This window comes from Haliaeetus albicilla, chromosome 1 (assembly GCF_947461875.1).
Source record: "Haliaeetus albicilla chromosome 1, bHalAlb1.1, whole genome shotgun sequence".
NCBI lineage: Eukaryota > Metazoa > Chordata > Aves > Accipitriformes > Accipitridae > Haliaeetus > Haliaeetus albicilla.
In genome coordinates, this window is record NC_091483.1 from 45,064,171 (window position 1) to 45,091,711 (window position 27,541).

The following is a 27,541-nucleotide window of genomic DNA, read 5'->3' on the forward strand; positions in this document are numbered from 1 at the left end:
AGGATCTTGTATAATGCAAAGAGTAAAAATATAAACAAAAATTGTGAAACAATCGTTCAACTACCTCTTTAAAAGTTAGATAGAATTCTATTGCAATACAACTACATTTAGTGTGTGCTGTATTTAAAGAGAATGTATTACAACAGTAACATTTTGTGTATATATATATATATAGTTTTGAAGATAGTGTTGGTATTAAATTATTCTGCAGCATCTAATAAATTTCACATAAACTTTGATTTTCCAATGAAATTATAATAGATAATAAAATATAGGCCTTGTGAAATGGAGATTGCCTTTCTTTAAAATAAAATTTGATTCTTTGTGGATGAACTCAGGGAGATTAATTGCCATCTGTGTATCAGCAAAGTCTCAAATGCTGCAGGCAGAGCATGACAATAACCAGGGAGGTAGAAGGGAATGGCAGAAGGGGTGATGAACATGAGCCAATGGGTGAGATGGGCAAGGACAAAGAAAAAGGACAAGCAGGGTTTACACTTGTGTAGGCTGGAATGGAAGGAAAGAGGTGGGTAAGGAGCAAAGGAAGAAGAGACAAAATGATAAAGATAAATTTTGTACTCCTGACAGGATTGGAAAGATATACATTAGGTGAAGTCTAAAGCTACACTAAATAAGAAGAACAAAAAGAAACCTTGAATACCCATTCACTAAATGCACAAGTCCTGTCAATATTGTATAATGATATACTTAAAGTCATGAGACATTTCTATTAAAAGGCAGTCAATGAAGATTGCTAAGATAAACCTGATTTTAACAAATTCGTGTTGATCATGCAATCTTCACATATTAACCTAGGTTGCTGTATAGGATAAGCTGAATTATTATCTAAACATAAATTAATTGTGAAAAACACCTTGAAATTAGTAAAAGCCTTTTTTTTAATAGAATAATCTAAAACATGCTTTGCATACAGTCTTAATCTTGTAGACGGTCCACAGGTTCTAGATCTGCTTTTTCTCACAACACTATGTTCAGAAATGTTAAAAACACAAACATCACTGTTTTCAATTTGTGATTTAAATCAAGCTGATATTTCAATTTTTAGTTCTTTTTCTGCTGCTGGGACATTAATTATTCCATATTAAGTGGAATTCCTAACTCATTAATCTGAATCTGGATTCTATCCAACAAGATGAATATTAAAATACCTCTAGAGAAAACACTTTCTTCCTCTGACAGAAGTTATTGATGGAAGCCACCAATGCTAACATCTCAATGAACAGGTTGTAGCTGAGTACAGAATAGACTAACCCAGCAGAGACAAGTCAGAGGTGAGTGAAAACATTCTCAGTGAGTCAGATCAATGTTGCAGATTTCCTACTGTGTATTTTCATGGTGCTTTGGCAAATTCAAGGATTAAAAAATAAAATACATCAGCAAGCAATGAGATTAATTGTTGACTGATCATATCCATGTGTAGCAGGTGCAAAAAGTGTATTATAACAAATTACTTATTTTTTGGTTGTTGAGACTCCTTCAAACAACTGAGCTCACAATTATTACATCCTGTTTCAAAAGTATTTCAATATTCAAAATTAGCTTCTGTTAACTGTGTCTAGAAGTAACAATGTCTTGGACTTGTGGCACAAGTCGCTTCACTGGAGTAAATCACCATTGCTCCACCATAATAAATGGATTTACTACCCCAACAAATAAGCCAAGAAGAACTGTTAAGATTGACCCTTTATATTTTACTGTGTCCTAAAAGGAATTGCAAATTGTAGGAACCCTGAAGCATTTACACTATTCAGTCTAATCATGATACTCTTTCTACTCTCAGTGTTGAAGGCTGGTACTCAGCTAATGCACACCAATATATATTTTTCTATCAAAATTACTTAATATTGCTTTGGAACAATCTACATACTAGCTAGGGATGTTTTTCTTTAATCTGGTTAATATAGGAATGCATTGCAGACATTTATTTGCAGTTAACAGCAACAAAAAAAACCACATTAGTTTGCCCTGTGACACATGATTCTTGTGCTGCCCAGAAAAACTTTTAAGTCAAATAAAGTGTACACTTCAGCCTGAATAAGCAATTAACACCTAACGTTACAGAGGTTTGGGTTGGCCTAGCCCACCAGAATACTAGGTATTACTGTGGAACTAGTTTTCCAGTATTCATAATTCTGCCTCACATTTGTCTTGCTGAATTTATAACTTCTCCAATATAGATAACGACATTCAGATACTACAGGTGCTGAATAGCACATAATTGCCAGCAAACTGGACCTATACTCTCTGAATGCAAGTAGATTCAGGCAATTATACCTATTTCCAAGCTAAAACAAACCCAATAAGGAAAATAAAATACTATCTAAAAAGCTATCAAAGTACTAAAAAGTTACTTAGATTATCATAGTACAATTCCTAATTAAAAAAATGCCTTTTTTATAGGTGGCATAAGCAATTTAGAAAGATGAGAAATGCATGTAATCACTGCCATTGGGGTAGGTCAGTTTTGAGAGTTTGGGGTTTTTTAGGGGGGGGGGGGGTTGTTGTTGTTGTTGTTTTTCAGTCACAAGGAACTTTGACTAGTTGATGTTCACACCTAGAATGCACAATAATCTGTTACTCTGTAAAACAGCAATGCTGGCCCTCATGCTGATTCTCTTGCCCCCTGAGGGACTGATCCTAAGAGGCTGGTTAAGAGACTGAGATAGCAGCCTGCCCCCTCAAGCTATCTCAAGCTTGCAGAAACACTTTTGCAAATGTGTTTTTTGAAGAGAGACAAGATAGAACAGGATGTTTGCAAGCAAGAAGGTTTGTTTAGGGTATGCAGAAGCCATGCCCCATGGAACTTTAAAAGAAGTGCTCAGGTTCTCTTGCAAACCACCTGGGAAAAATTTCTTGGTGTAAGTTCATGACATTATTCACTGAAACAGTTTGAGCAAAGAAGATAGTTGGTACCATGAAGCACAGAGGAATTATTAGCAAAGCGAGGAGACGAGCAAAGGCAAACTTCAGAAGAAAAACATACAAACAGCAGGGAGAAAGAAGGATTTCTTAATAATCATGTACTACCTGCAAGGTAAGACAAAAAACTCCAGGTAACAATATAAATGAGGTAAAAGAAACTGAAATATCCTCACTGTGGAGGACATAAAAAAGAAACTAGTAAGAAAATGTCAGGATAGGTCCATGAGGGTTTTTTCCGAGATTAGGTTAATACAGAGTCTAAACTTATGAACTTCAGGTGGAAAGAAAAATTGGAGTAGAGAATGCTCAATTAAAGTTTGTCAGGAAATGATAAAAGGAGAAAGGATTAACAGTAGAAAAAGGATAAAAGCAACAAAGACTTTAAAGTATTTTTTATTGAAGTAGAAATAACACATAATAAAAATAAAGCAGAAACTTCTGTTTCTGTATTTCTGGAAGAAATTTTGTATGTAATCATACATATAATTTCCTCAAAACTAAAGCCAGACTGTTAGGATTACATAAAGAAGAGATCATCATACTATAATATGCAAGTTACACTCACATTCTGCAAGGGCCAGATTTTGTTATTCTACTCCGAACAGAAGCTGATGTGACATAAGAACCCATTGATTTTATCAGATTAATTTGCGGCATACAACTCTCTGCAGGTATGCGGAACACAACCCTAAATCTTCACCCTCTGAAAGTTTGACGGTTGCTTCCTTCCTAGGAATAGGACAATTGAGATGAGATTTCGTGGAGCACCTCTAAAGGCAGTAGAGAATTCACAAGCTAACGGAAGAGGAGCAATAGCAGCGCAAACCACATCTCTCCTTATGAATCTTGTAACTTTCTTGGAACGGGAAAGGATCCAGCATAAGAATTTAAATAATCATGAAATGTTCGAGTCCAAACCACAAAATTCTGACTATGACATATGGATGAGGCTGCTTCTGAAAGTTGTTTCTGATAATCTAGGCTTCTTCTGTCTGCTCACCTGTAGGAAAACTACTTTCTTAGAAACACTTTTAAAGATGCCAATTACAGAAGAAATCTGGAGCCCTCTTTGCCTGAAGAAGGCAAAAAAAAATTGCAATTAGTGCAAAGTAACATGCAGACTTCTGGCAGAATTACATGGTGCTGTTGTGCACTATGGATACTGAATACCCAGGCAACTTTATATAGCAATAAAGTGTAAAAATATGTGGCAAAAGCATATCATGGGATTTGTGAGTATTTCATTATTACAAATGTAAACTTGGAGTCACACACGGTACATACTGATTGTGTAAGACTGACAAGTTAATACTAAAACTCCAGATTGGGATGGTAATAGTTAATTTTAGCCTTTTCAGATCTTCTGTGGAAAGACCAGTTATCTTAGTTTTGCATGGCGCGTGAAGCAAGATTTAGCAACATGTTTATTATGTAGGAATATATGCTTTCCATTTTACGTGTTTATAAAGTAAACTAAGACTAAAAGGAAATAAAGGCATTTAGAAGAGAAAAAGATATTTCCTATGAAGATGATCCACCTGCTGAGAAAAGTCTATTGCAAATGCTTCAAGTCACAGGCACATAGTGATTATAGCCAATCTAAAATTCCAGACAACCAAGAAAGAGAGCTGCTTAACACAGTATTAAACAATACAGCTCTCTGCCTAGAGGTAGTGGACTGTATTTGCACAGATGAAAACCAAAAAATTCATAGAACCGTAGAATGGTTTGGATTGGAAGGGACCTTAAAGATCACCTAGTTCCAACCGCTCTACCATGGGCAGGGCCACCTTCCACTAGACCAGGTTGCTCAAAGCCCCATCCAACCTGGCCTTGAACACTTCCAGGGATGGGGCATCCACAACTTCTCTGGGCAACCTGTTCCAGTGCCTCACCACTCTCACAGTAAAGAATTTCTTCCTTATATCTAATCTAAATCTACCCTCTTCCAGTTTAAAGCCACCACCCCTTGTCCCATTACTATATGCCTTTGCAAAAAGTCACTCCCCATCTTATAGACCCCCTGTAGGTACTGGAAGGCTGCTATAAGGTCTCCCCGGAGCCTTCTCTTCTCCAGGCTGAACCACCCCAATTCTCTCAGCCTGTCTTCAGGTGGAAATTCATTCTGTAATAAAATGTTTTTTGCTGATATTTGTAACTTTTTTCAGATACATAACTTTTTTCAGATATTTTAGAGGTATTGAGTTGACTTAATGCAACAATAAAATCTATTATCTAAAACCAAACATACTTCTAAGAAGGCATACTTTAAAAATAACTATTTTTTATATAAATCTATCATTTTATAATAACCTTTTCATGCTAATTTTACAGATATGAAGCTAAAAACTTTAGCTCATACTCCCTAGATGATATATTAATTAGTTATATAAAGGAAAAGTAAACTATTGTTTAAATAACTACTTGGATACTATTAAATAATCAGAAGTGTGAAAACAATCCTTACCAAAAGGCAGTCTACACCTCCAAAAAGGCAGTATACACCTCAAATGACTGTACAAGCCTGGACTTCAACCACAGGCAGTCATCCTACTAGTCTGGTATACACAAACCGTGGCCACCTCCACTTCTTTCCTGTCTCTTCTTCCTGTTCATAGGCTCCGATAGCTGAATTGTCGCCCAGGTGAATCTTCTCCTTACAGAACCAGTGGGGTCATCTGCCAGGGCTCTTTAGGATGGTTGCTGTTTCCAGACACACTATGACGCAGCCCCTTAAGTTAGCAATTGCTTGTCCTGATACAGACCCTTATGTGTTTTGCTTCCCATAATACAAATAGTGTTTAAAACATAAGTTTAAATCTAAAAAACACCAAGCTTTTGTAACAGAACAAACATGTATAAGGAAAACCAGATTAGTACTATTGCATACTAACTACATGACTAAAACAGAACCCCCACATTTTCTAATGCAAATATTTATAAATATCGTATTTCGTATCAGCTTGCTTTTACTACAGGTCTCATTGTAATACCTCTCACAGTATTCCAGTAATATCAGTGCAATGATATAAATGATAACAGTAATATTTTTAGTGGTAGCAATATTTAACTTGTGATAGCAATATTTCACTTGCGATAGCAGCAAAGCTAACAAAAACAAAGAATGGCAGAAGATCAGAATAACATCCATTTATCTACCTCTCAAAACACTGGTTTCAAACACTAAGAGGGGGGGATATAAAAGCTTCTACACATGCTCTTTTGTTTTTCCCTCAAAAGAAAACAGTTGCACATACCTATGTATATTACTAAAGAATAGTCTTTTAATGAACAATGACTATACACTGACTAACAGAAAGGTTATCAGCAAGCATCAAACTTAGACACAACAGCATCTGAAACACAGGCTTTCACATTTTGAAAGGAAGGAAATTTTTAGCTGTAAGAAGTTGGCTCCAGTAGACTGTCTGTGACCCTCCCAACAGAGAAGACAGTGACAACAGATTTACAGATTGTAACTTCACTTAGTTTACTATTTGGTTTCGCACCTTTAAAAGGAAGCAAATTTACAACAACCTGAATTAGCTCTGACTGTAGTAGGAAAATGTTGTTAATGTTTCTATCAGGAAGATTTCTTCATTTTCCACTCTAAGAGCATGATTCCCTTGTTTCGTGGCCTATATATCACAAACATGTGACAGATGGCACTAACTGGCCTTGCATACTAAAGCGAAAGAACTGTGAAAAGATGCTGTTGAGAAATATACCCAATGTACCTTGTGCTGCTGATTTCCTAAAAATCATCTGGAATTTGTTCCAAAGACCAGAAAAATATAAAAATCCAGCTCATACAATACATGTTTGATAATCATACGTCTATTTCTGCTGACTTCAGAATCTTGCAAAATCAGTGATTAAGTAAGCAAATCTCAGTACTCTGCAGATATAGTATTCACTGTGGTTTATTAAGTTATTAGAAGAATTACTGAATACCACATGTGCCTCAAGCAGATCACTCAGTTTCAGTGAAGCCTACAGAGCTGTTAAACTGACAAAGTAGGCAACATAAACCGTTCACTTCTTACAGTTAAAATGCCATAAATGCAGTTTTCAGGATAATTTAAACCACCATATTTATTTTCTTAGGATCCCTTTGAATCACAAGAAACTAAAATAACTACTCTACCTCCACTGAAGGAATCCACATCACAAATAATAGCTTATGACTTCTGTACAGTAAATCCCCAAACAGGCATTTCTTTACTTGGCGGGGGGGGGGGGGGGGGGGGCTACTGTTAGAGCAGTGTTAATGTTGATAGTGAAGAAGTCTGGTACTATGGGGAATGAAGTTTCACAAAAGTGATTCAGAAAGCAATACAATTAGTGGTTAGTCGCAAGGAAAAGGTCACTCATTGATAATTCCAAATGTTTTTTATAACCATTTGATTTATTAAAGGTTCATGGATTTAGAAATGACTGTGTAAAGAGAGAAGAGTTTACCTCATTCAGCTTTGTGATTTTTGAAGATATGCTCCATCCATAAGGAATACCTGTCTGTACAGTATGTGTTCTCAGGAATTTGAATACATTTGATTTATTTTAGTTTTCAGGTGTCTAGAGTATCTGTTTTACCTGTGTCACCCTGAAGCAATTCAAGTCAGGCTGTAATCCAGTACTTTGAGAAAAAATCCTTTTAAAAAAAAATCATTGTTACTTTTTAGAAACTATTGTTTTTAGCACCCTATTACAGGCCAAATTTGATTTTGTTTTTTTCCCCTCAAAGCAAGCAAGCAAAAGAGCATTCTTTACTGTAAACCTTTACTATAAAATCACTATCTCTACCCCACCTAGCTTCTCTCCAGGACGTCTCCAATACCTTCAGAGTTATTGACCATGATCATTCCATATTTTAACTTGGAAAGAAAATTATAAATATGAGAAAATTGATTTAACTGCCTGGCATTTAAGGAATTTTAAAACCAGCTGCAAAACTTGCTCTTCATTTTTAAAATAATGAATATCTGCTATTCACTAGTATTTCCAAAGCAGATATGAACTGCAGCTGGTATATATTATTTGAACTCAGATAAGAGTCTGGGGGAGCTGGAATCAGGGACCACGTCCACCCTGCAGGGCCAGCACTGAGACCGTCTGTTCTGTTCCATGGGGCTGCTGCTCTTGGCTGAACCCCCCTCCAAGGGGACTTCAAGGCCTATTGCAGGTTCTTAACTCATTCATCTCTCCCCAAGCATCAGGGCACCATGTGGGATGAGGGTTCCCCACAGGGCAGCCAGGGCCCATCCCAGCACCCCAGCCAGGGAGAAGGGCAGCCAGGGAGCAGCTGGGGCAGCCCCAGCCCCATGGCCGGCTGAGCCTGTGGTGAGGGACCGAGAGCCCCAGGCTGGGCTGAAATGGGGTCCTGGACCTTGGGCGGGTTGAAGGGAGGGTCCAGGGAAGGCCAGGCAGGGACAGTCAGGGGTGTTGATGCCCTCAGGGACACTGATATGGACATTTCTGAATGGCTTTGTTGGATTTAGGTACTTTGGCTTTTATTTTAGGCACTTAAAGAGTATTTCAGATCTTGTTTATGCCCTCATTATGCCCTACTTTCTCTACAGGCCTCTGCTGCTGCTTTTAAATTGCAATGAGTAGCTGTATTGACAAAGATAAAAGATACAGGCTGGCTTGTGAGTTGTGTTATTTGAGTTCAGAACACACACAGTTCTGGGCACAGTTAAAAAAAATCCCTTATCTCTTACCACCCACATAAGTAGCTCTCAGTTAGGGATTGATTTTTATTCTGAATGACATTTGAAATCCACTGTGCTAATAAAAATATAGACAGAAACCATAAGCATGATTAAACAGAATCTGACACACTTCACTCCACTGCAGCATCCGCCTAGCACATTTATCACAGAAGGACGGACTCCAGGTCAGCCTGAGACTCTCCACAGCACTAGAAGCATTAAGAGCCCAAATGTCTTAAATAACCTTAAAAAAGTATAATTTAATAGGGCACACTGCTAGATTTATTTATTTTTAAATTATTATTATTTCTAATCAGGACAATAAACAACTAGGTTTTATTTCCATTTCAACATGTATAGTTTTAAGAAGGTAGGCACTGCACTGCTTATTTCTACTTACATATTTTTTTATTTCCGCTTTTTGGCCTTTCAAAGCAATATAATTACCATAGGGCTTTTGTACCTCCAACTGTTAATCAATAATTGTGACAAAATATCGAGCATTTCTTCTCCCTACAAAATTATTTTAAAAAGCAGAGTAATCCTACTTAAGCAGGTAGGAAATTAATGTGTGCAAATTTCTTTCAGAATCACACAGTTTATCCAGTTAAAAGCAATGGCTCATCTGCTTTCAGTCAAAATATTTGCTCCTTCTCCCTTTAAGACATAAGTTTAGAGACATCTTTCACAACTGAATAAACTGAAATTTTGATTCCAGTAGGTCTGCCAGGGAAAGAATTGGGTTTAGTATATCGTTAAGTAAAGAAAAAAAACCAAACAAATAAAAAAGCTACTTACTAAGCCAAACAATAAATGCCAAGAAAAAAAAAAAATCACCTTTACAGTTCCTTAATCATTTCCAGTGAATTCTATGCATTTGAACTATGTCTCCTGACTGATATTTTCACTTAAGTATTTGACAGAGGGAAACTGGAAAAGTTGCTATGGAGAGAAAGCATCGATTTGTGGCTGTTCTGCACTAATGGGTTCCTAGGGACTAATAAAATAAGTTAGAGTCTAATAAAATGACTGATCTTTCATTCAGGATAACAATGAACCTTAGCCGCCAAGTCAAGTCAGACCCATTATTCTAAATGACAAGCCAAAATGGCAAAGCAGAAGTCACATACTTCCCATCAACTCAATATATTATTATACAAGAGCATCTAAATTCCTTGGTCCCAAGAAGAAATTTGGATATGGTATAGCAGTGACATACTTATTTGGTACATTCTCCCTTCTGGCTACTAATTCCACAAACAGTACAGCTAACATTCACAGAGAAGCTTTGGAAAAGGTGCTGGTAATGTAGCACTGCACAAGTTAAGAGATTCAAGATTCTGTTTCTAGCTATCATGAAAACAGTGGTACCAAGTCAGATCAAATATATATCTCGTCCATTTTCCTATCTCAAACAATGAATATAACAATATAAGAGCAGGCAAGTTGACAGGATAACCCCCAATGCTATTCTAGCTTCTGGGACTTCTGAAGCTCGGTACGTCTGTATGTCATTAGAAACCATAAATGGATTTGTTTTCCAAGGTTATCCAGTCCTCCCTTGAATCCATATAAGCTTTTGGCATCCACAATATGCAACCAGCTTCACAGGTCTGCTATACAACAATTGAAGAACCATCACTTTCTGAACCTGCTGCCTACTAGTTTCCTCTGATACTTCAAACTTCCAGTACTGGAAGAGAAAGACAATCTAACCTTGTGCACTTATCCCATTGTGAATTTACAGACCTCTAGCCCAACAGCTCTTAATCACCCTCTTTCTAGACTGAAGAGTCCTACTATACTCAATTTTTAACCATATAGCCTCTGTTCTATAACTCTAACCATCCTTTTTTGCTTTCTTTGGGGCATCAATATTGATCACAGTACTAATGATATGGATGAAAGACTGATTTATACAATGGCATAAGTGTGTCCTCTGTTTCTCTATGATTTTCCCAGGTTTGCTTTTTGACGTCTGCTAAGCACTGAAGTGTCATTATCATGGAACTATCCATGATAAGAGGTCAATGTTTTGATGGATAATCAAATCACTTCACTTCTCCAAACAACACTGATGAAAGACAAAGTTTACAAATTTGAGGATAGGATTCCTCAGCTTTGGTTACCACCATTAGCAGCCAGATAAGAATTTGGATTTCAAATATCTAAGAAAATAATATTTTAAGGAGACAATTTTAAAGAGATTAGAAAATACATCATTTAATTTCAGATTACAGTAAACTACTTTGTTAAATGTAATTAATTTACCAAAGGGAAGGAGATGCTCATCAAAAAAAGGCCTTCCAGAAATAGGTTTTCAGGAATAGCAAAGCATGAAACCTTCAAACCAGGTGAATTCTAGGAAAACCAGAAGCAATAGAGTTTTGACATTTCAAGTTTCAGGGTTCTGCACAACTCTTCAGTTACTTCTGTATTGTGTTTATTCCCAGAACTAATCTGTTACTTGTTACACGCTCCTGCTTTATCTATTGAGAGCATAGAGTTTGGGGTTAGTTTGTTTTTACACTTTTCAGCAAAGAAATTATGACAGGATAAAAAACATAAAAGCAACCATATATGGAACAGATTCATCAATATTATATGAGGTAATATTTACTAATAAATTAAATTATAACTATGGGATATTAAAAAGCATTACAAATTGCTTGTAAATAGTAAAAATATCAGCTCTGTCAAAACCTCATCTGCTGAACTTATCCAAATCATTCTTTCCATAATTTTCTTCAGTCAAATTTGTATCCTCTGAGAAATTTTTCAGCAGTTTTAAAAGGAAACAATTAAAAGAAACTAGTAACTTACATGGTAAAGACATCGATAACATCTCCTGCAGCTCTTGTCATCTCAAAGTAGGTTTGCAGAATGTTGACGGTTCCTGAAAGTGCTTCATGTCCACAACCACAGAACAGCGCGACTCCAGCATACAGCAGGATGGTAGCAATCAAAGATGCATAGGGAATACCTCCCAGGCATTTGATGCAACACTCAAAGCACCCTACAAGAAAATAAAGTTGTGTGTTAATATATTATATCAAGAAAGCAAAAAGAAAGATCTTGCTCTTGAGAAACACTTTTTGAAATTGAAGACTTCAGGCCAAAGAGAGATTAGGTTAAGTATAACAACCCATAAACGTCAGAAAATCTGTGAAAGGACACAGGTTAATTCAACTTCTGAGTTTTCTCAGTTGCTACTTGACCTATTAAATGTAGACAGGCCATCTGATTAACATGAAATGTAAAACAATTAATTCCTTGTACAGCTTCATGTTTTTATTCAGAGCAGGTTACAATGTTAATCCTAGGTTATACCTATATTCACAATTCCTGTTGCTCACCTATTGGATTACTGAGGAGGATCCTCAATAACAGGAAAACCACAGAAAGAGGATATCCACTTCATATCCTTCCATCACCATAGGTTTATTCCATTTTTCCATCTGTATAGTCCTGATAACAGAATTGCTCCTGCCCACACCACCAATTCTTTGTGCATCACTCAAATACCTCACAAGAATAAATGAAGATACCCACTAAAAAGGCACAGAAGTAGAAACAATTATACAAGTTGAATTTTCTCTCAATATATTCTACCCTGTGCAATGTTTCTTAAGTAAGGGCAATTACTCTTGAGTTATACAAGGCCAACCTTTTGTGCAGCCATCAGAGTGTCTAAACAGATGCCCAGTTCCACAACAAACCCTTTCCCCAGCAAGAGTGCTCAAGTTTCTGGCACTACCTTGCCTAGTTTGTCAAGTAGTTTCATGACTGCAGCATCTCTGACTCCCAAATCTCACCACTCTCATAAGGACTTTTACACCCTGTAGAGCCCTTCCTGTTGCCTTCTGGAAGATCAGAGAAGGCAGGAACCACTGGCTGATGGAAGGCAAACATGCATTGAGTCAGTAGCCAGAAGTTTTATTTTCTCCTAAGCATTATCCGTTTATGCCAGAAAGGATTTGGATAGAAAACAAGGTGAGGCCTGTAAATTTTAAATGCTTATACAGACAATAGCCAATTAAAAATTATTTACAAGATGTTCAACAGGTGTGAGTCAATCTATTTTAACACACTCCAAATGCTTTAAGCTATGCCAAATCACAGGAGTACCAGAGATACATTAAAAAAAGAAAAAAGAAAGAAAGAAAAAAAAAAAAAAAAAAGAGGCACAAAAATGCCGTTCTTTAAAGAAAGTATGTCTACTTTTCTTGAAGTACATATAGCCTCTAGACGTTAATTTCATATTTTGTCCTTTAAGTTAGTAAGTTCTTATTTCCTTTAGCCAGCAGAACCAAAGTAGTAATTTCCTCTGTCTGTTCAAACATTCATTTTCTGCTTTTAATGAACAAATATCAATCTGTCATATATATAGATATGTTTAGCAGCTATTTATACACAAGATTCTCTGAAGAGAACAGTTTAAGCCATTTTCAAATATACACGCATTTTAGTTAAAAAGAAACCTCTATTGATATTTTGTAAGTATAGGTACTACAAAAGGCAATATTTAAACTGCTGGATAATTCCTGTCAGAAAAATATAAATGAATATACTAAACACGTACAAGAAAAAGAGACTTCAAAATTTGGAGTAATTCCCAACCATGTATGCTAGTTGTATAAAAATAGAAAGATATAGCTTGAGACTACTTTTGTTTAAGGACAAATTACTGTATCACAGACAACTGTAAAATACCAAATGTAAAATGTATAAATGAACATACTTAAACTGCTGCCAAAGCCTTACTAAGGAACCTGTTGTACAAGTCACCCACCTCCAGCAGCCATCACAGACCTGCATGGGTGTAACACCTTCCACCCTTCCAATACTCTAGTAACAGCATTTTATATTTTTCCCTCTCTAGGCCCATATGACACTGGTTGAAGAACATGTCCTCCTTTCAATTCATGTCATCCTACTGTACTGACAGTAGGAAGCTTTCCTATTCAGCAGCACAGGGCTTTCAATGTCCAGTGATCATTTTGTGTCTTTCTTCAGTAATTGTTAGACTATGGGGGTTAATACCCAGGAAGTCTGTGGGCTTTCCCTCAGTAGGAGGTCTTAGGAACAGACTAGGAAAATATATAAATGCTTTGGGAGTAACTAATTCTGTATGCAGATGAATACAGGAAATCTCTTAAAATTCCTTCAGTCTTGTTTTCTAAGATTACCCTTAACAATAACTGTAGTTAATTTCTCAGTGTTTAAAAGCCTACACAAATACTAGAAAAGGATCCTTCAACTGGATAATCTACAGCCTAAAAGGCATAAAAATAAGAAATACGTATTGAAAATATATACATTGAGCAAGGACTGCAGGGAAATATATAGCTGCATCATATCAGAGTTTATCAAAAAATGCCCATTGCCATTTTGAGCATGGATTAACAGTAGAAAAAGCTTCAGGAAACTAGTAACACTGTACAACTGTCAGCATTAGATGAAAAAGTAAAAAGAGAGATGACAGTAGAGTGATAATGGAAGTGATGTATGAGGGCCCGTAAAGTCAAACATGAAAAAATAAGGTAGACCTAAGTATTTACAGGGACACAGGCACTATAGGGAGTGTTTCTTAACATTGCGGTAGCTTGGGGCAGGGAGGTGGAAGAGAGATTTTGTAAAGATTTCTTTTTTGCCTTCCGAGACAGGCTAAGTGGAAGAGAGAAAGCTAAAGAAATGACAATGCAGGAACAAAAATAGCTAGTAGTCTGAACTGGAGTAAATTTCATTAAGGTCACACTCACATACAACTGCTGTATTTAATAGCGTGAGTATTGTTATCTGGAAAGAGCTGGCTGTGCACTACCTCCTGAAGCTGCTGCACCTCACCTGCTAGGTCCAGTGAGAGTTGAGCACATGCTCAGACGTCACAAACTACATCAAAATCCAGGGTCAGTAATATTACTTCAGCTTTATTATAGTGAAACTGTAATACAGTAAAATAGCATAGCAGAGTAAAAACAGTATAATAAAATAAAGTGATAACAGATATAATAAGGTGTGATACAATGAAAAATTTCATCAGAAACAAATCCCTTTTTTTTTCAAATTGTTTCAAAATTTGAAAAATAACTGAAACAGATTTATAGTTTGTGAAGAAAAAGTGCTTCTGTTCCTCTCTAATATTAAAACTGTTCATGCTTAGAAGCCTTTGAGGGAAGCTTTTAATAGTAGTATATTTTAGCAATTCAATACTTTCCCACTCATAGAAAATTATTTGAAAAAAATTCCTCCAGCCACACAAAATTTTCGCATAATCGGGTATTGCTCATTTACTCAGCTCTTCCATTGGCCTACCACCTTTCTCACTGCTCACTTCATGAGTAACTCTCGAGTTTTCGGTGTTGTCAAATCAACTCAAAACTAAAGAAAATCAGTGAATCAGGACAAAGATTTTAAAATGGGTATCACACATCATTCATACACCACAGAAGGTGATGTGCTGTAAGTAACACTTGCTTCAATTCTTTTCCTTCAACCATTCAGAATGTGAAAACAGCTGTTTAATAACAGAACAATAGAAATGCTATTTTAACTTGCACAATGATATTGAACCACTGGTACAGAATGTGACTCAGCTGCGCAATGTGTCTATATGTCTGTGTGAGACAGGCAGTCATTCACAGCTCTGAACACCATCTTCACAATGCAGTTAAAACATACAGCCACAGAGGTAATTACTATGAAAGATAAAAAAGACTGTATGCTCCTTTGATATTTGTTTACATCTGCAAATACAGGTTTCAGTACTTTTCAAACAGTTCACTCTGCTCAATAAGCCTGCACAACACCCTTGTGCAATATAATTCAGCATTTGCTGTCCTTATTTTGCTTATGTTTACCAATATTTTCCCTCACATAAAAATCTAGATCTGCTGGGACCATGTATTTTTACGTAAACCATAGGAAGTAATCCAAAACAGTATTCTTCTTTGTAGCTTTCAACATGAAGAACTATACTGTTCTTTTTTTTATTTTATTATAAATCATTCCACAGAGAAAATGTAGTAATGAAAGAAATACATAGAAGATGACAAGACAAGGAATTTTATTTTACATGGATAAAATAAAACTCCAAATACTGGCTATATTCAGCTATCAAAATAGTGCAAATTAACATTGCATTACATACGTCCACCTGCCAGTCAGCAAAGATACCTCTGCTCCTCTTCGTACAATTATTACTGTCTATATCAGAAATACTCTTGATGTAGGTATATAAACTTCTGCTTTAAAAGGCTTGTAAGGTGTTACTTATGCAGGCAAATCTCTGCACACGTCTTCTAGTTTATGCTGCTTTTACTTATGCAGGCAAATCTCTGCACACGTCTTCTAGTTTATGCTGCTTTTGGGTGCAAGTTTTCTAACATATCTCCAAGTGCACCAACCAAACATAAGTTGGCCTTGTCTGTTTATACAATCTCTTCTCTACATTAAAAAGGCAAAAGATTTAGATCTTGAGCAGAAGCAGAAGTTGTCCTTCTGATTTACATGCTAATTATGCCCACAAATTGCACCGCCACAATCATTTCATTGTGTGTTAGCGATATATTTTCTCCTCAGTGCACATCAGGACATCTAACTGACAAATAAAACACAATACATTTCTGGCCAGTGCATTTAAAAAAAATTTAAAAAAAAAAAAAAGAAAAAGAGAGAGAGAGAGATTCAAGACCTGTACCTCTTGCCACATAAGTCTGTGAAAGTGAAGTTTAAACCAATGATACCAGAACCAGTTTCAGAATCCAATTATGCTACTGCCTTTTACATAAACTGTTAAGAAAACTCATCCACCCCAGGTTTCTATGGAAAAATTAACATGGAGAAAAAAGATTTTGAAAAATATATTAAAAAATTAAACACAAAATAAACACAAAGAATATAGAAGAATTTTCTGTGTTTGCTTTATTCCTCCTTTACAATGCATACTCAGCCAGAACATCTAGGATGATTAATCACACATAACTACATCTCCAATGTATTACTGATTAATCACACATAATTACACCTCCAATGGGAATAAGCACCTCTGAAGATCATATAACATTTTAATGACATTTTTTCTTAACTTATTTTTTTAAAGATTTTTTCTGTCTAATATTAGGAGACAGGACAGCAGAGCCCAAATAAAATGCAAGAGACCTACATAAACTTGAAATGGAAAAGAAAATAAGAAAATCTTCTGTGCCTTCCATGCCTGGCTAGGCATGCATTTTTTCATATCTGAATTTGTACCACTTGTCACACAGCTTTCATGGCCAATCAACTCAAATGCAGTTTCAGAGACCATCATGAAACATGCAGATTTAGTTCAGAATTTTATTAAGCTAGCCTTAACCTCATGAAGGTCAAGCTACTGTTATGTAATATTTTAACTGATAAATACATCCATCAGAACACATAGTACTGAACAAAAAGCAACACATTCTACTTAGATCTGGTACCAAAAAAGTCCCAAATTATTCAACATGTAGCATGACTTCCTGATCTGAATCTGTTCTCCAAGGCATCACAGCAGAGCAACAGGCAGAAGCAATCCAGCTCCCTTGATATTGTCCCAAGTACAGAAGACACGAGACATTTGAGATGTGGTTTACAAAGCTGCAGATAAGGGGAAGCAACATTTGGTAATTAATCGGCAAAGATCATCCTTGTACTGTGATCTGGAAAACCTGTTCAGGAAGTGCTGCATACACATCCCACATGACTGCCTTCTAACTGTGTTCCAGGGTCTTTCATGGGATATGTCCCCACTCTGCTCGCACCCTCTACCAATAAAGAAAACTTTATCACCTTTCTATACCAAACACTAACAACTAAAGTACCTTTCTTAGTCTTGTTTAGAAGATGATTTCTCCTTTAAATTAGCTTTCTATGAGAATGTTTACTATTACAGAATTACCTATCAAGCAACAAAAATTACTTTTACCACAAAATTAATTCTGAGATCCTGGCTGCTAAGACTACAGTGGAAAAATAAATAAATAACACAGGATTTTGATTAAACTGTTATAAGCAATGTGATATGTAGAAGACCAAGAACAAGGTCCACAGAAAATCTCAAAAGGATTTTCAGGAAAAAGGCCAACTAATTGCAAGAAAATACAAAACAATATGCAGGTATCCTCTTACACATTAAATTCTGCATCATTACTGGATCTACTTTGACTTGTTACCTTCACAGCATGACTAGATGGTAGCTAATCAGAAATCAGCTAATATCAAAATTCAAAATGTTATGCTTTAGGCCTTTACAGTCATTCTGCAGTTCATTGCATCAGTCACTGTACTGAACATGGGACCAAGGCCAAGAGGAATTGTAAAAAGACTTTTGCTTATTTAGATGCAGAATTTCTCGAATTAAATTGAAATGGTTAGGATAACCTCGTTACTCAGGGGAATTGTATGAAGGATCAACATCTCAGCAACCTGCAACCAGAAGCCTCCCTGTAAGGTCTTAGGCATCCAAAATTCTCCCTCAGTAGAAATATAACTTCACACAACTCATCCAATAACAAAAAAGGAACAAAAGATTTACCTTTGCAACACCCATCCCAACTGACTGTGCTCTGATTCTCTAACTTATAGAAAGCTTCAGTCATCAAAAGAATATGACTAATTTGAATGATACTGGGATTATCTCACCACGGACATGGAAAGTCCCCACGTAGGTAGGCTCCACACAGCGCAACAATAATTAAGATAATATTGCAGCATAAAAAGCCACAATTTTCCATCATATTTACTACTACATTTTGTCTTCAGGTTATACACAGAACTTTCAGCAACACAAGAAATTTACAAAATACTTAAAAGATGTTTCAAAACAAAAATCAAAAGAAAAATGACATAAGTATAATAAAGTGGTCTGAAAATGGAACCTTAAGAGACTGCACAAACTGAATGTGTATATGAAGAATCCTTTAGTGACAAAAGATGTACAATTTTATTGCCATCTTTAAGAGCTGATGTCTTCTTATGAGGCTAAATGCTGAAATAGTTGAAATTGAAGCAGTAAAGGTGAAATATTTGGTCCTTCAGAATAATTTGAATTCCAGAAAATATTTGGAAACTTGTCTGCAGTCATTAAAGCAAAAGGAATAGAGTGGTCCAAAGGTAAGCAACCTAGCTTAGTTCAGCTCAGTTCTACCTAGCATTTTTTTCTTAGTAGGCTCACAGAAATAAAATTAAAATAATCAACTGCTTATTTACTCTACCCTGTATCAGTATAAGATTGTTCTGCACTTGTACTAGGAAAGTACGGACTTACAGATACATTGTTGTAAAAAGCTTTTTTCTAAACTAATTTAAGTCAATTCTTTGAGAAATTTTAGTTAGAAACTTTAGAATTGTAATACCAGTTTAGGTCAGTAGTCCAATGTGAGTTCAAATGTCTCATGGAATGCAAGTTGGTTGTTTTTTTCTTTGAAGTTTGCAAAACCTCGTATAGCAGCACCAATATTTGTTAAAATAGAAAAATGCACAGTAAAGCATGTTTTTCAATGAAAACTACTATGACCTTCAAAGACCTGCTTCACAAATTCATTTACGAACACCATTTTTATTTTTAGTGCATATACAAATCATAAAGTTCTTACTGTTCATGATTATTTTCATTTGAAGTATGGGGATCTGTAGATTACATGGCATTGTAATAAAATACAGTACATGACACAAAATCCATCCCTCCCTTACTCGTACTGATACTCTCTTGTTCTGACTAATGGATAACAATAATAATTAAAACTGAACAAGGCAAACAGAGTTTGTAATTTTTGTACACTGCTTAAAATTAGCTATTATTTCATCCAGAACTGTCCTTTGTTTTTATTAAGCACTCAAAACTCCATTTCAAATTGTAATGTTTAAAAAACTGCATTCACTAGAGAAAAAACTTAATTCAGCAAGATCACTAATAATCCATCATGGTACCTTCTACATCACAAATATAATTTAGATTTCCATTTTCATCATATGCATTGAACACATTTCTTTGGTTATTGTCAAGGTATTAAATCTCAAATGGATTGCTGAAGTGGGTTCCAAATAATTCAGTTTTAATGCACAGTGGTAGTAATATGAAATATGCTACTTAGCCAAAGAGAAGAAATATTATTTCAAGAAGCCTGCAATAGAATAACACCAAGCTATTCAAACAACTTTATTTTGCAAATCCACCTGGCAGAGAGATCTATAATTTCTGTGTTACCACCACCTGGTCTAATAAACTTTCAAAGCCAAATTAAAGACGTATTTTCTATCTGAGCTAAATTATATTAAAAATCAGTTTTCAACTAAGTTTAAAGACACATCTAACATAAATAAACACATTTTTAATTCTCATCAAAGCACATAGCATGGCAACTTAAACAGCAAGTGAGAGGAAGTCCTCTTTCTCCTAGATAAGGAGTCATAGGTATGTACTTATCTCACAGATAACAAACATGCTTCTGTTTTGTTCATCCTTCTTAACTGCAATGAAATCTGGAGGGGAAAAAAAAAAAAAGGGCTACGCACAGCCTCTTTTCCTGGGTAAGTGAAACACAGGTGGATATGGGTAAATATACATATATATATATATACACACACACTTCTATTATAATGTCCAGCATGGAACAGAATGAAATGAAAAATTTATGCGTTGAATATATCTAAAAAAGTAAATTTGAATTAACCAGCACGTACAATAATTTCATTTCATCTTTCATTGGTCATACTTCAGCAATACTCAATGGTGGGAGTACAAAAATTCATTTTCTGGCATACTGGACTGTACTCTTTTATCGGCGATCAAATAGCTTGTTGAATTCCTCTGTTACACCAAAGTATTCTGCCAAGGCATTTATCAAACCTGGATAACTTTCTAATGAATGATGAGAATTGCTAGGTATCATACATTAACAAAAAGAGCACTGTGAGGCAATCCACCCAATTAGTACTTTTCAGCAGAATGCAAATCTAAGCTATTGTGACAGCAGAGAATCAGTGGCTTGGCAGTAAAGTCTCATCATGAGTCATGATCAAAGGTCTAGATTTCACATAGTGAAGGTACATTCCAAGCTTTGGCAGCGGCTGCACAAAATCCCAAAATGCTACGCTGCATCTCTTTCCCACTCCATTGCTCTCAACAGCACAGGGAAGCTATCTTGGATTGACTGGAACTACATTTTTAGAGCAAAATACCTCATTTGCTTTGTCAGTCCAATAGGAAACTAGCCTTTCTTTTCATCACTTTATTTTTTCTTCTTTGATGGACAGGTAAATGACCATTGTGCATGCTGTATGCTTCCTTTAAGGTATCAGTGTCACCTTTCCTAGCCCTGCCAATTGTAATTCTAACAAAGAACTAATTTAAGCAAAAACTCCTGGCTGCACATCTCACAACTTGTCAAAGAAATTGGCTCAGTTACTATTTAGGTACCTACACAAGGCTCCATTTAGAAATGTATTGAGCACATGGTTGATTGCAAATATGTGGCTTGTCTCATCAACTTAAAATCAAATTTACACTGTAACTTCAATAAAATATACAGAATATGAGGCAGATAGACAGAACTAGGTGACATCACACCACAATTACTTCCAAATAGTACAGCCTCACCCTATACCTGAATTCATTGTTTTCTTGGGTAAACATCTATGAAAGCATTTAACTTCCACTAATATAACTGAGACGAAGCAGTAGTAGTTTAGGGATGGGTTTAGGCCAATACCTTTCTTTCTTTCTTTTAAGTTTTTTTTACTACTTAGTGTGTCAAGCCCACTTTGCATCTCCTTGCCCTTTCAACCATCTTTGCTGTTTTTCCTTAAGCCTGCTTATGTTTGACAGTTGCATTGTAGAAGTAACTGCAAAACCTAGTAAGAGTCAGACCCTAGCTGGCTGTGCTATATAAGGAACAATCATAAAAATGGACACAATCTGGCTTGGACTTTTCTTACCAAATTTTAGACACCAGTACACATGACATCTTCATTGGTTCACATTTGTAAAAAAACCTTACATATGTGATATTTATAAATGCCCATGCTGTTTTTGTTCATCTGTGCCCAGGTGGGTACCATTCATTTGAGAGAGCAACTGATTATTAAGTGAAAACATTGGAAGAGGGATCTGCACATGCTTGAGAAGATGATCTCTTTTTACAGGTACTGTTACAGCTGACAATGTAAAGTAATGAAATTTTTTCAGACAGAGTATTGATTAAAATATTTTACATATATACATGTGAAAACTTACACATTCACACCTTTGAAAGAAACTACGAACACAAATACTCATATTTGTGGGACATTGATGATTATGACAATGTACAGAAAACTGTGTTGTGATTAGCTGTTATAGACTCTTCAGTACATTAGGTTTATTGCTGTTTAATGAGACAAATCTTAATCTAGCAGTTAATAAGTATTAAAGTTACTGACACAGAGCAGTTGCTGCCTGAAATACAAATCAGTCAGGCATAATACAGTCAATCTTTGTAATCTTAAAAAAAAACCTGCTGGCTGATTTAACACAGACAACATTTGTCAGCTTCAAAATCACTCTAAAGCTAAAGGGACAGGAATGAAACAAACTAGTTGCACAAATGTGATACAAATAAAGAAGAATTTGGTCAATTAATTCAAATGGTTTGCCCATTACATGTGCTTTATATATCGTGTATCTAAGATTTGTACATTAAATAAATTAACAATTCATTATTGTTAATAAATAGCATATAAACATGTTATATATATCAATAATGCATAGATGATGATTGAAATTATTATAGATGTTTATAATTATGTTTTTGATCTGCTGGAAACAATAACAGTTTGTAAGAACACTAATTCTATGCAACATCTAGTACTCTCATTTATAAAGGGAATGACAATGCCATGGATCATAAAACTAGAAAATAAGTATCCTTTTCATTCCTCTCACCTAGAGTTCATATAATCAGTCCCTCAGTCCTTCTCCTCAGCCTTGAACAGAGCTATTTCTCTCAAATGGAAAACTACTACAAAGCATGTACTGAAACGTAATTCTGCAGTAATTTTTTCTCATTCACAAATAGACTGAGTTACACTGGGCTTTAAGCCACATCTTTTTTCTTTTTTTAGTGCATTATCCAAATCTTGCAAACTCAGAGAATATTCCTCCATGAATTTTCTGTGCACTCATCTGTTTAATTGGAACGTTCTACAAACCTCTTACATATTTAAAAGTTATTTATGATTTTAAACATCCTCATTCTAGAGAAGGTAGCTTCCCCCTTTTTTCAGGTGGTGAAACAGAGGAATGAACAGGTTATTTGCCAAGTGACTTTTCAGCTTGGTACTCAGAATAACATTAATATGATTTCTCAGAATACTTATGTTTATATAGCTCTTTATATAATCAAAACACATTTTACTGTTGTCATTTCCAGTTGTGTGTACTTAGCACTCAGAAATGACAAAAATACAATTAGAGGTAAGTTGTGAATACTTTGATCTCAAGAAATTTTCTAGCAGCTGTGCAGGACATAGTGGCAAGAAGTGTATGAATAAAATACCAAATATTCAGCTGCCTTAAATAATTTCTTTTACCTTACAAATCCTTTCACTGCTGAAGTGGATAGGGTGTGTAGGTTGTACAGCTGTTAGCTGATAGCAGTGAAATCCTAGAACTCAAAAATCCTGGGTAGTGATTAAAACTTTCTTTTACTTGGCATTACATAGCCCTTGCTCTTTATTCTATATCACATGCAACTTCTGATCCTATGTCCTCCTGGTTTACATCACTTTTATCTCAAAAGCCTCTCTTTGACTTCATCTGCTCCCTTTACCCTCAGGCTGTCTTCATGCTGGCTACTCTTATTCCCCTGAATACCTATTTACCTGAGAAACAATCGAAGCAGATAATCTTGCTCTTCTCTTCAAAGCTGGGAGAGAGCAAGCTCCCCTGCTCTGGGGGATGAGCGGTGGGAACACAGGGTCACCTCCTTCTCTCTCTACCCTTGTTCTAATTTCACCACCCCTCTCCAAGGCACTGAGATACTCCTCAATGAAACAGACATGCACAGGTTTTCCTATGTATTTACTACCCAAAAGGGTAGAATAACTTCAACTAAAGTAGCAGAAAGAAGAATTATAGAAAGCTTCAGTCTGAATTTTTTAATATTCTGAATATTTCCATCTGGAAATAAAACCATAATCTTTTAATAGAAGCATTAGATAACTTTATATATGACTGTCACTTCAACACCTCAGAAAGAAAAATAGATGAAGAAATAGATGATGGTGGGGCATATAGTGGTCATCCTTCAGGATGATCTGAATAATCCAGTCATGACTTCGCTAGTTATGAGGAAGACTGTTCCATGAAACTAATGAAAGACATCTTGTATATTTTTCAAAATATATATGTGAATATGTGTAACACTTTCAAATGTACTATTTAGACTTCTCTATATAGTAATTAACCCCTCAATCCCATTTAAAAACACAAACCTATGAATCTATCAATAAGCAGTTTTGCAGACATAAATAAAACAGAAACAGAAGTGTTTGTTAATGAGCTTAGAATAAATAATTTAAAGGTACCATTTACTCAGTGCATTTAAACATTCACTGTTTTCATTGGTAACAACTTTAAGGATACAGGTCATAAGCAAAGTCTCTGTGGACCAGTATGTTACATACTCTTCCAAGCCTACAACTAATAATCTTAATGATATCAAACTGAATATTTTTTACTGGAACTGAGTCATTAACATTAATTCTACCAAGATCTCAAGTTAAGTTATGTACTTCTTTTGAACAGAAACATCTGTAGTAGCCAACTTCTATTGGCTTCAAAAAGACCATATATTTAAAACCTAAGCCATCTCCCACTAGAGTTAAACACCATTTATTACTGACTCCATCAGGAACAGAAATCTCAGCAAGTATTCAGTGAAGTGACAATTTTTAGAGTAAAGGAATGAATAACTGTATCAAGGAAAATGACTCTCAACCAGACACATTAGGATCTAGTGAAAGACCAATCTGCATTAAGCATGCATTTCATTTTCACTCTCTACATAAAGTGGAAAAAGCATTTATTCTCGTATATTAAAATACTAAAAGACATTTACAACTAATACATGAGAGGCAGGCAAGAAAATTCCATTTTAAAAACACAGACTCTGAAATCATGTTTCATATTACTCTTACTGAACTGCTGCTTCGCCATGAAAGACTGCTTTCTTTCCAGTTTCACAAAAGTTCATCTGTAAGATACTTAGTTACAATTATTTTCATTGAAGTTTATAGTCTAGTCAAAAGTCAATCTAGATAGGATGCTGAAAGTCACTAATAAATCTTAATAACTTTTCTATTTAGATATCCTGTCCCCTTCCTCTTTTATAGTGGGGTGGGGTTTTTTTGCTACTAAGTCTTTCTTCAATAAAAAAAAAAAAATAATTATTTTTTGGAAGGATGATCGCTGCACAAAATTAGAAAGTTCTACTAATTCTTTGCTTTCTTGAACCTTTTGACCTAGAAGCAAGGCTTATTTTTTCTTAGCTAAGATAAACTGAAGTATGGGGAGGTAACAGGTAACACTGCAAAGAGTCCTTCAAGAGTACAGAACATGAAATATAATTATTATGTATCACAGGCTTTTTTTTCCTACCATATATCTAGGGTTAGGGAACTATTTTTAAGACAGGTACATGACAAAGCAAGAATAGATCTGTGAAAAAGCAAAGGCAATAAAAAGTTGGAAACATGGTAAAAATAAAGCTGCCATTTAACATTTTTATCCTACAAATATTTTTTTTTCAAACTTCAATTATGAGGCCAAGCAAGACCAGCTACAAGAAGCCAAAATACCTCCTATACAACCTAACCCTTACCTAAAATTGCACTAAGACTGTAACTTACAGTTTAATAGGTTTTTAGAAAGAAATGAAGTATTAATTTATGGATTTCAAATGATGCAGAATGAAACATATCTACAGGTGATTTGCTCAAAATATGAAATTACAAAACTACATGAAACTCAGCAATATACAGATAGCCTGAATAGATATAGTTTCCTCCTCCACCAGTTGAATCTTCCAATCCCCCTGTCTAAAGTGGGAAATGCCTGCAGTAGTTAAGTATGGTTTATGCTGGCTTTAGAATGTTTTATTATTACAACTTTTATTCTTTTTCCCAAATTCCAAATACCAAGGAAAGGAAACATTATACATGAAATAGAAAAAGACAGGCCAATCCTGAAATAAAAAAAGCAGTGCCCAGAAGCTACAATCCATGATGACTAGCTTTCATTTATTACATATCTCCTGTTCTGCTGGTTTGCTGTACAGCAAGAGAGCTCTGTAGTTCTTCACAGTTACGCCACTGTGAGGGGATGCTCTCTAATCTCACATTTCACAGCCAGAAATATCCACCTTCCCATAAATTATTTCACTCAAGCAGTTCCAGAAAAAGAAACCAAACAAAACAAAGCAAAAATCAAGAAGCCAATATGTGATATTTAGAAAGAAACCAAAAATATAATAAAACAAGTTCAAAAGAAAATTTCACAAAAGTATTAGGACTTTGGCAGTGACAACAAAGTCTTTTAAATTCTATTTATAATATGTATGATTTATATTGGATTTTCCTTATTTAAAAGATTTGTAGTTATTTTATTATGGTTAACCAAAGAAAATTTCTAGGTAGTGTGCTAGTTTGTCTTTGAGATACAGAAGATTTTTCTCATACTCTCAAAATGTTTGAGCTTATAAACTTTCTAATATAATATTTTATCAAATATACTGCTGATTTAAAGCAAGGTCACTACAGAAAGTGAACAACAGCTGCTTTAGGAACAGGCATTTTTCTTTTTTACAGCAGTGATTTTTACCTAACATTGCTGTTATAAGTCACGTGGTGACTATGGTCAAATACTACTTAGTGAATATTAAATTTGTTTTCATTTTATTATCTTCAACTTAGAAGTCTCCTTACTCATTCAGTAAACATGAACTGAATAACATTAACTCCTATTTGATAAAGCAGTTGTAAACCACTATCTTTTTAAAACTTGAAGCTGTCAGAATTAATCCATTGCAGCCTTTGTGCACTAATTTAATCAGGTTAGCACAGTTATCTCTGGAAGTAAGCCTTTTAGTATTTAAAAAAGGTCACGGTCTCAGGAAGTCTTACTGAGGTCCTGTACAGCCTCTTCATTGTAACATTGTGCTAAGAGGGATATATTTTACTCCTGGGAAATAAAAAAATACAAAAGTGAAAAGGTCAACAGATGGAAGGGTTTGAGACAAAAAAAAATCAAAGACAAGCACATTTGAAGAAAATTGTTAATGTAAAAGATATTTATCTGTACATATCTACACCATGCTTATCCATAAGTATTTATATAACTTAATTTAGGTTAAACTCTGTTTTTTTAAAAAAGCAACTGGAGAATTTGTCTTTTCTACTGTGTCAACTTTTATGTCTATGGCAATTTTGTCTAGGTTTGGGAATGCAAAGATGAGTCCTTCCATCTGGGATCTCATGTATGCCTTTGCAGCATCATTACTCCAGGCACACACCTTCACCGACATGTACAGGGGAAACTCCTCGCTTACATACGAGAACAAAGCTGTGTTGCACTCAACAGCTGCTGCAGTGTGATAAGAGGCCACGGTCAGGATACTCACAATTGCAATACAGATAAAATTTTGATAATGAAAGAATCAGCCACTCTTGTGACCTAATACCATCCATACAAACTGCAAGTAGAGAATCCATTTATTTTGACTGCCACTAGACTTCTTTTGGAGGTAGCGGAGGAGTTGCACAGAGCTATACAGTCTGGCAAGAAGGAATTTTGACTACCTTAAGACCTATTTGAGCAACACTTTCACCCC

At 35.4% G+C, this 27,541-nt stretch overlaps 1 protein-coding gene across 1 annotated transcript in view; it reads right to left on the minus strand.

Moving 5' to 3' along the window:
- GPM6A (glycoprotein M6A) overlaps positions 1-27,541 on the minus strand; it is a 127,138-nt gene that overhangs the window by 29,559 nt on the left and 70,038 nt on the right. Inside the window, exon 2 of the mRNA XM_009929872.2 lies at positions 11,478-11,670. Coding sequence (XP_009928174.1) covers positions 11,478-11,670 — 193 coding nt within the window. The remainder of the gene's footprint in view (positions 1-11,477; positions 11,671-27,541) is intronic.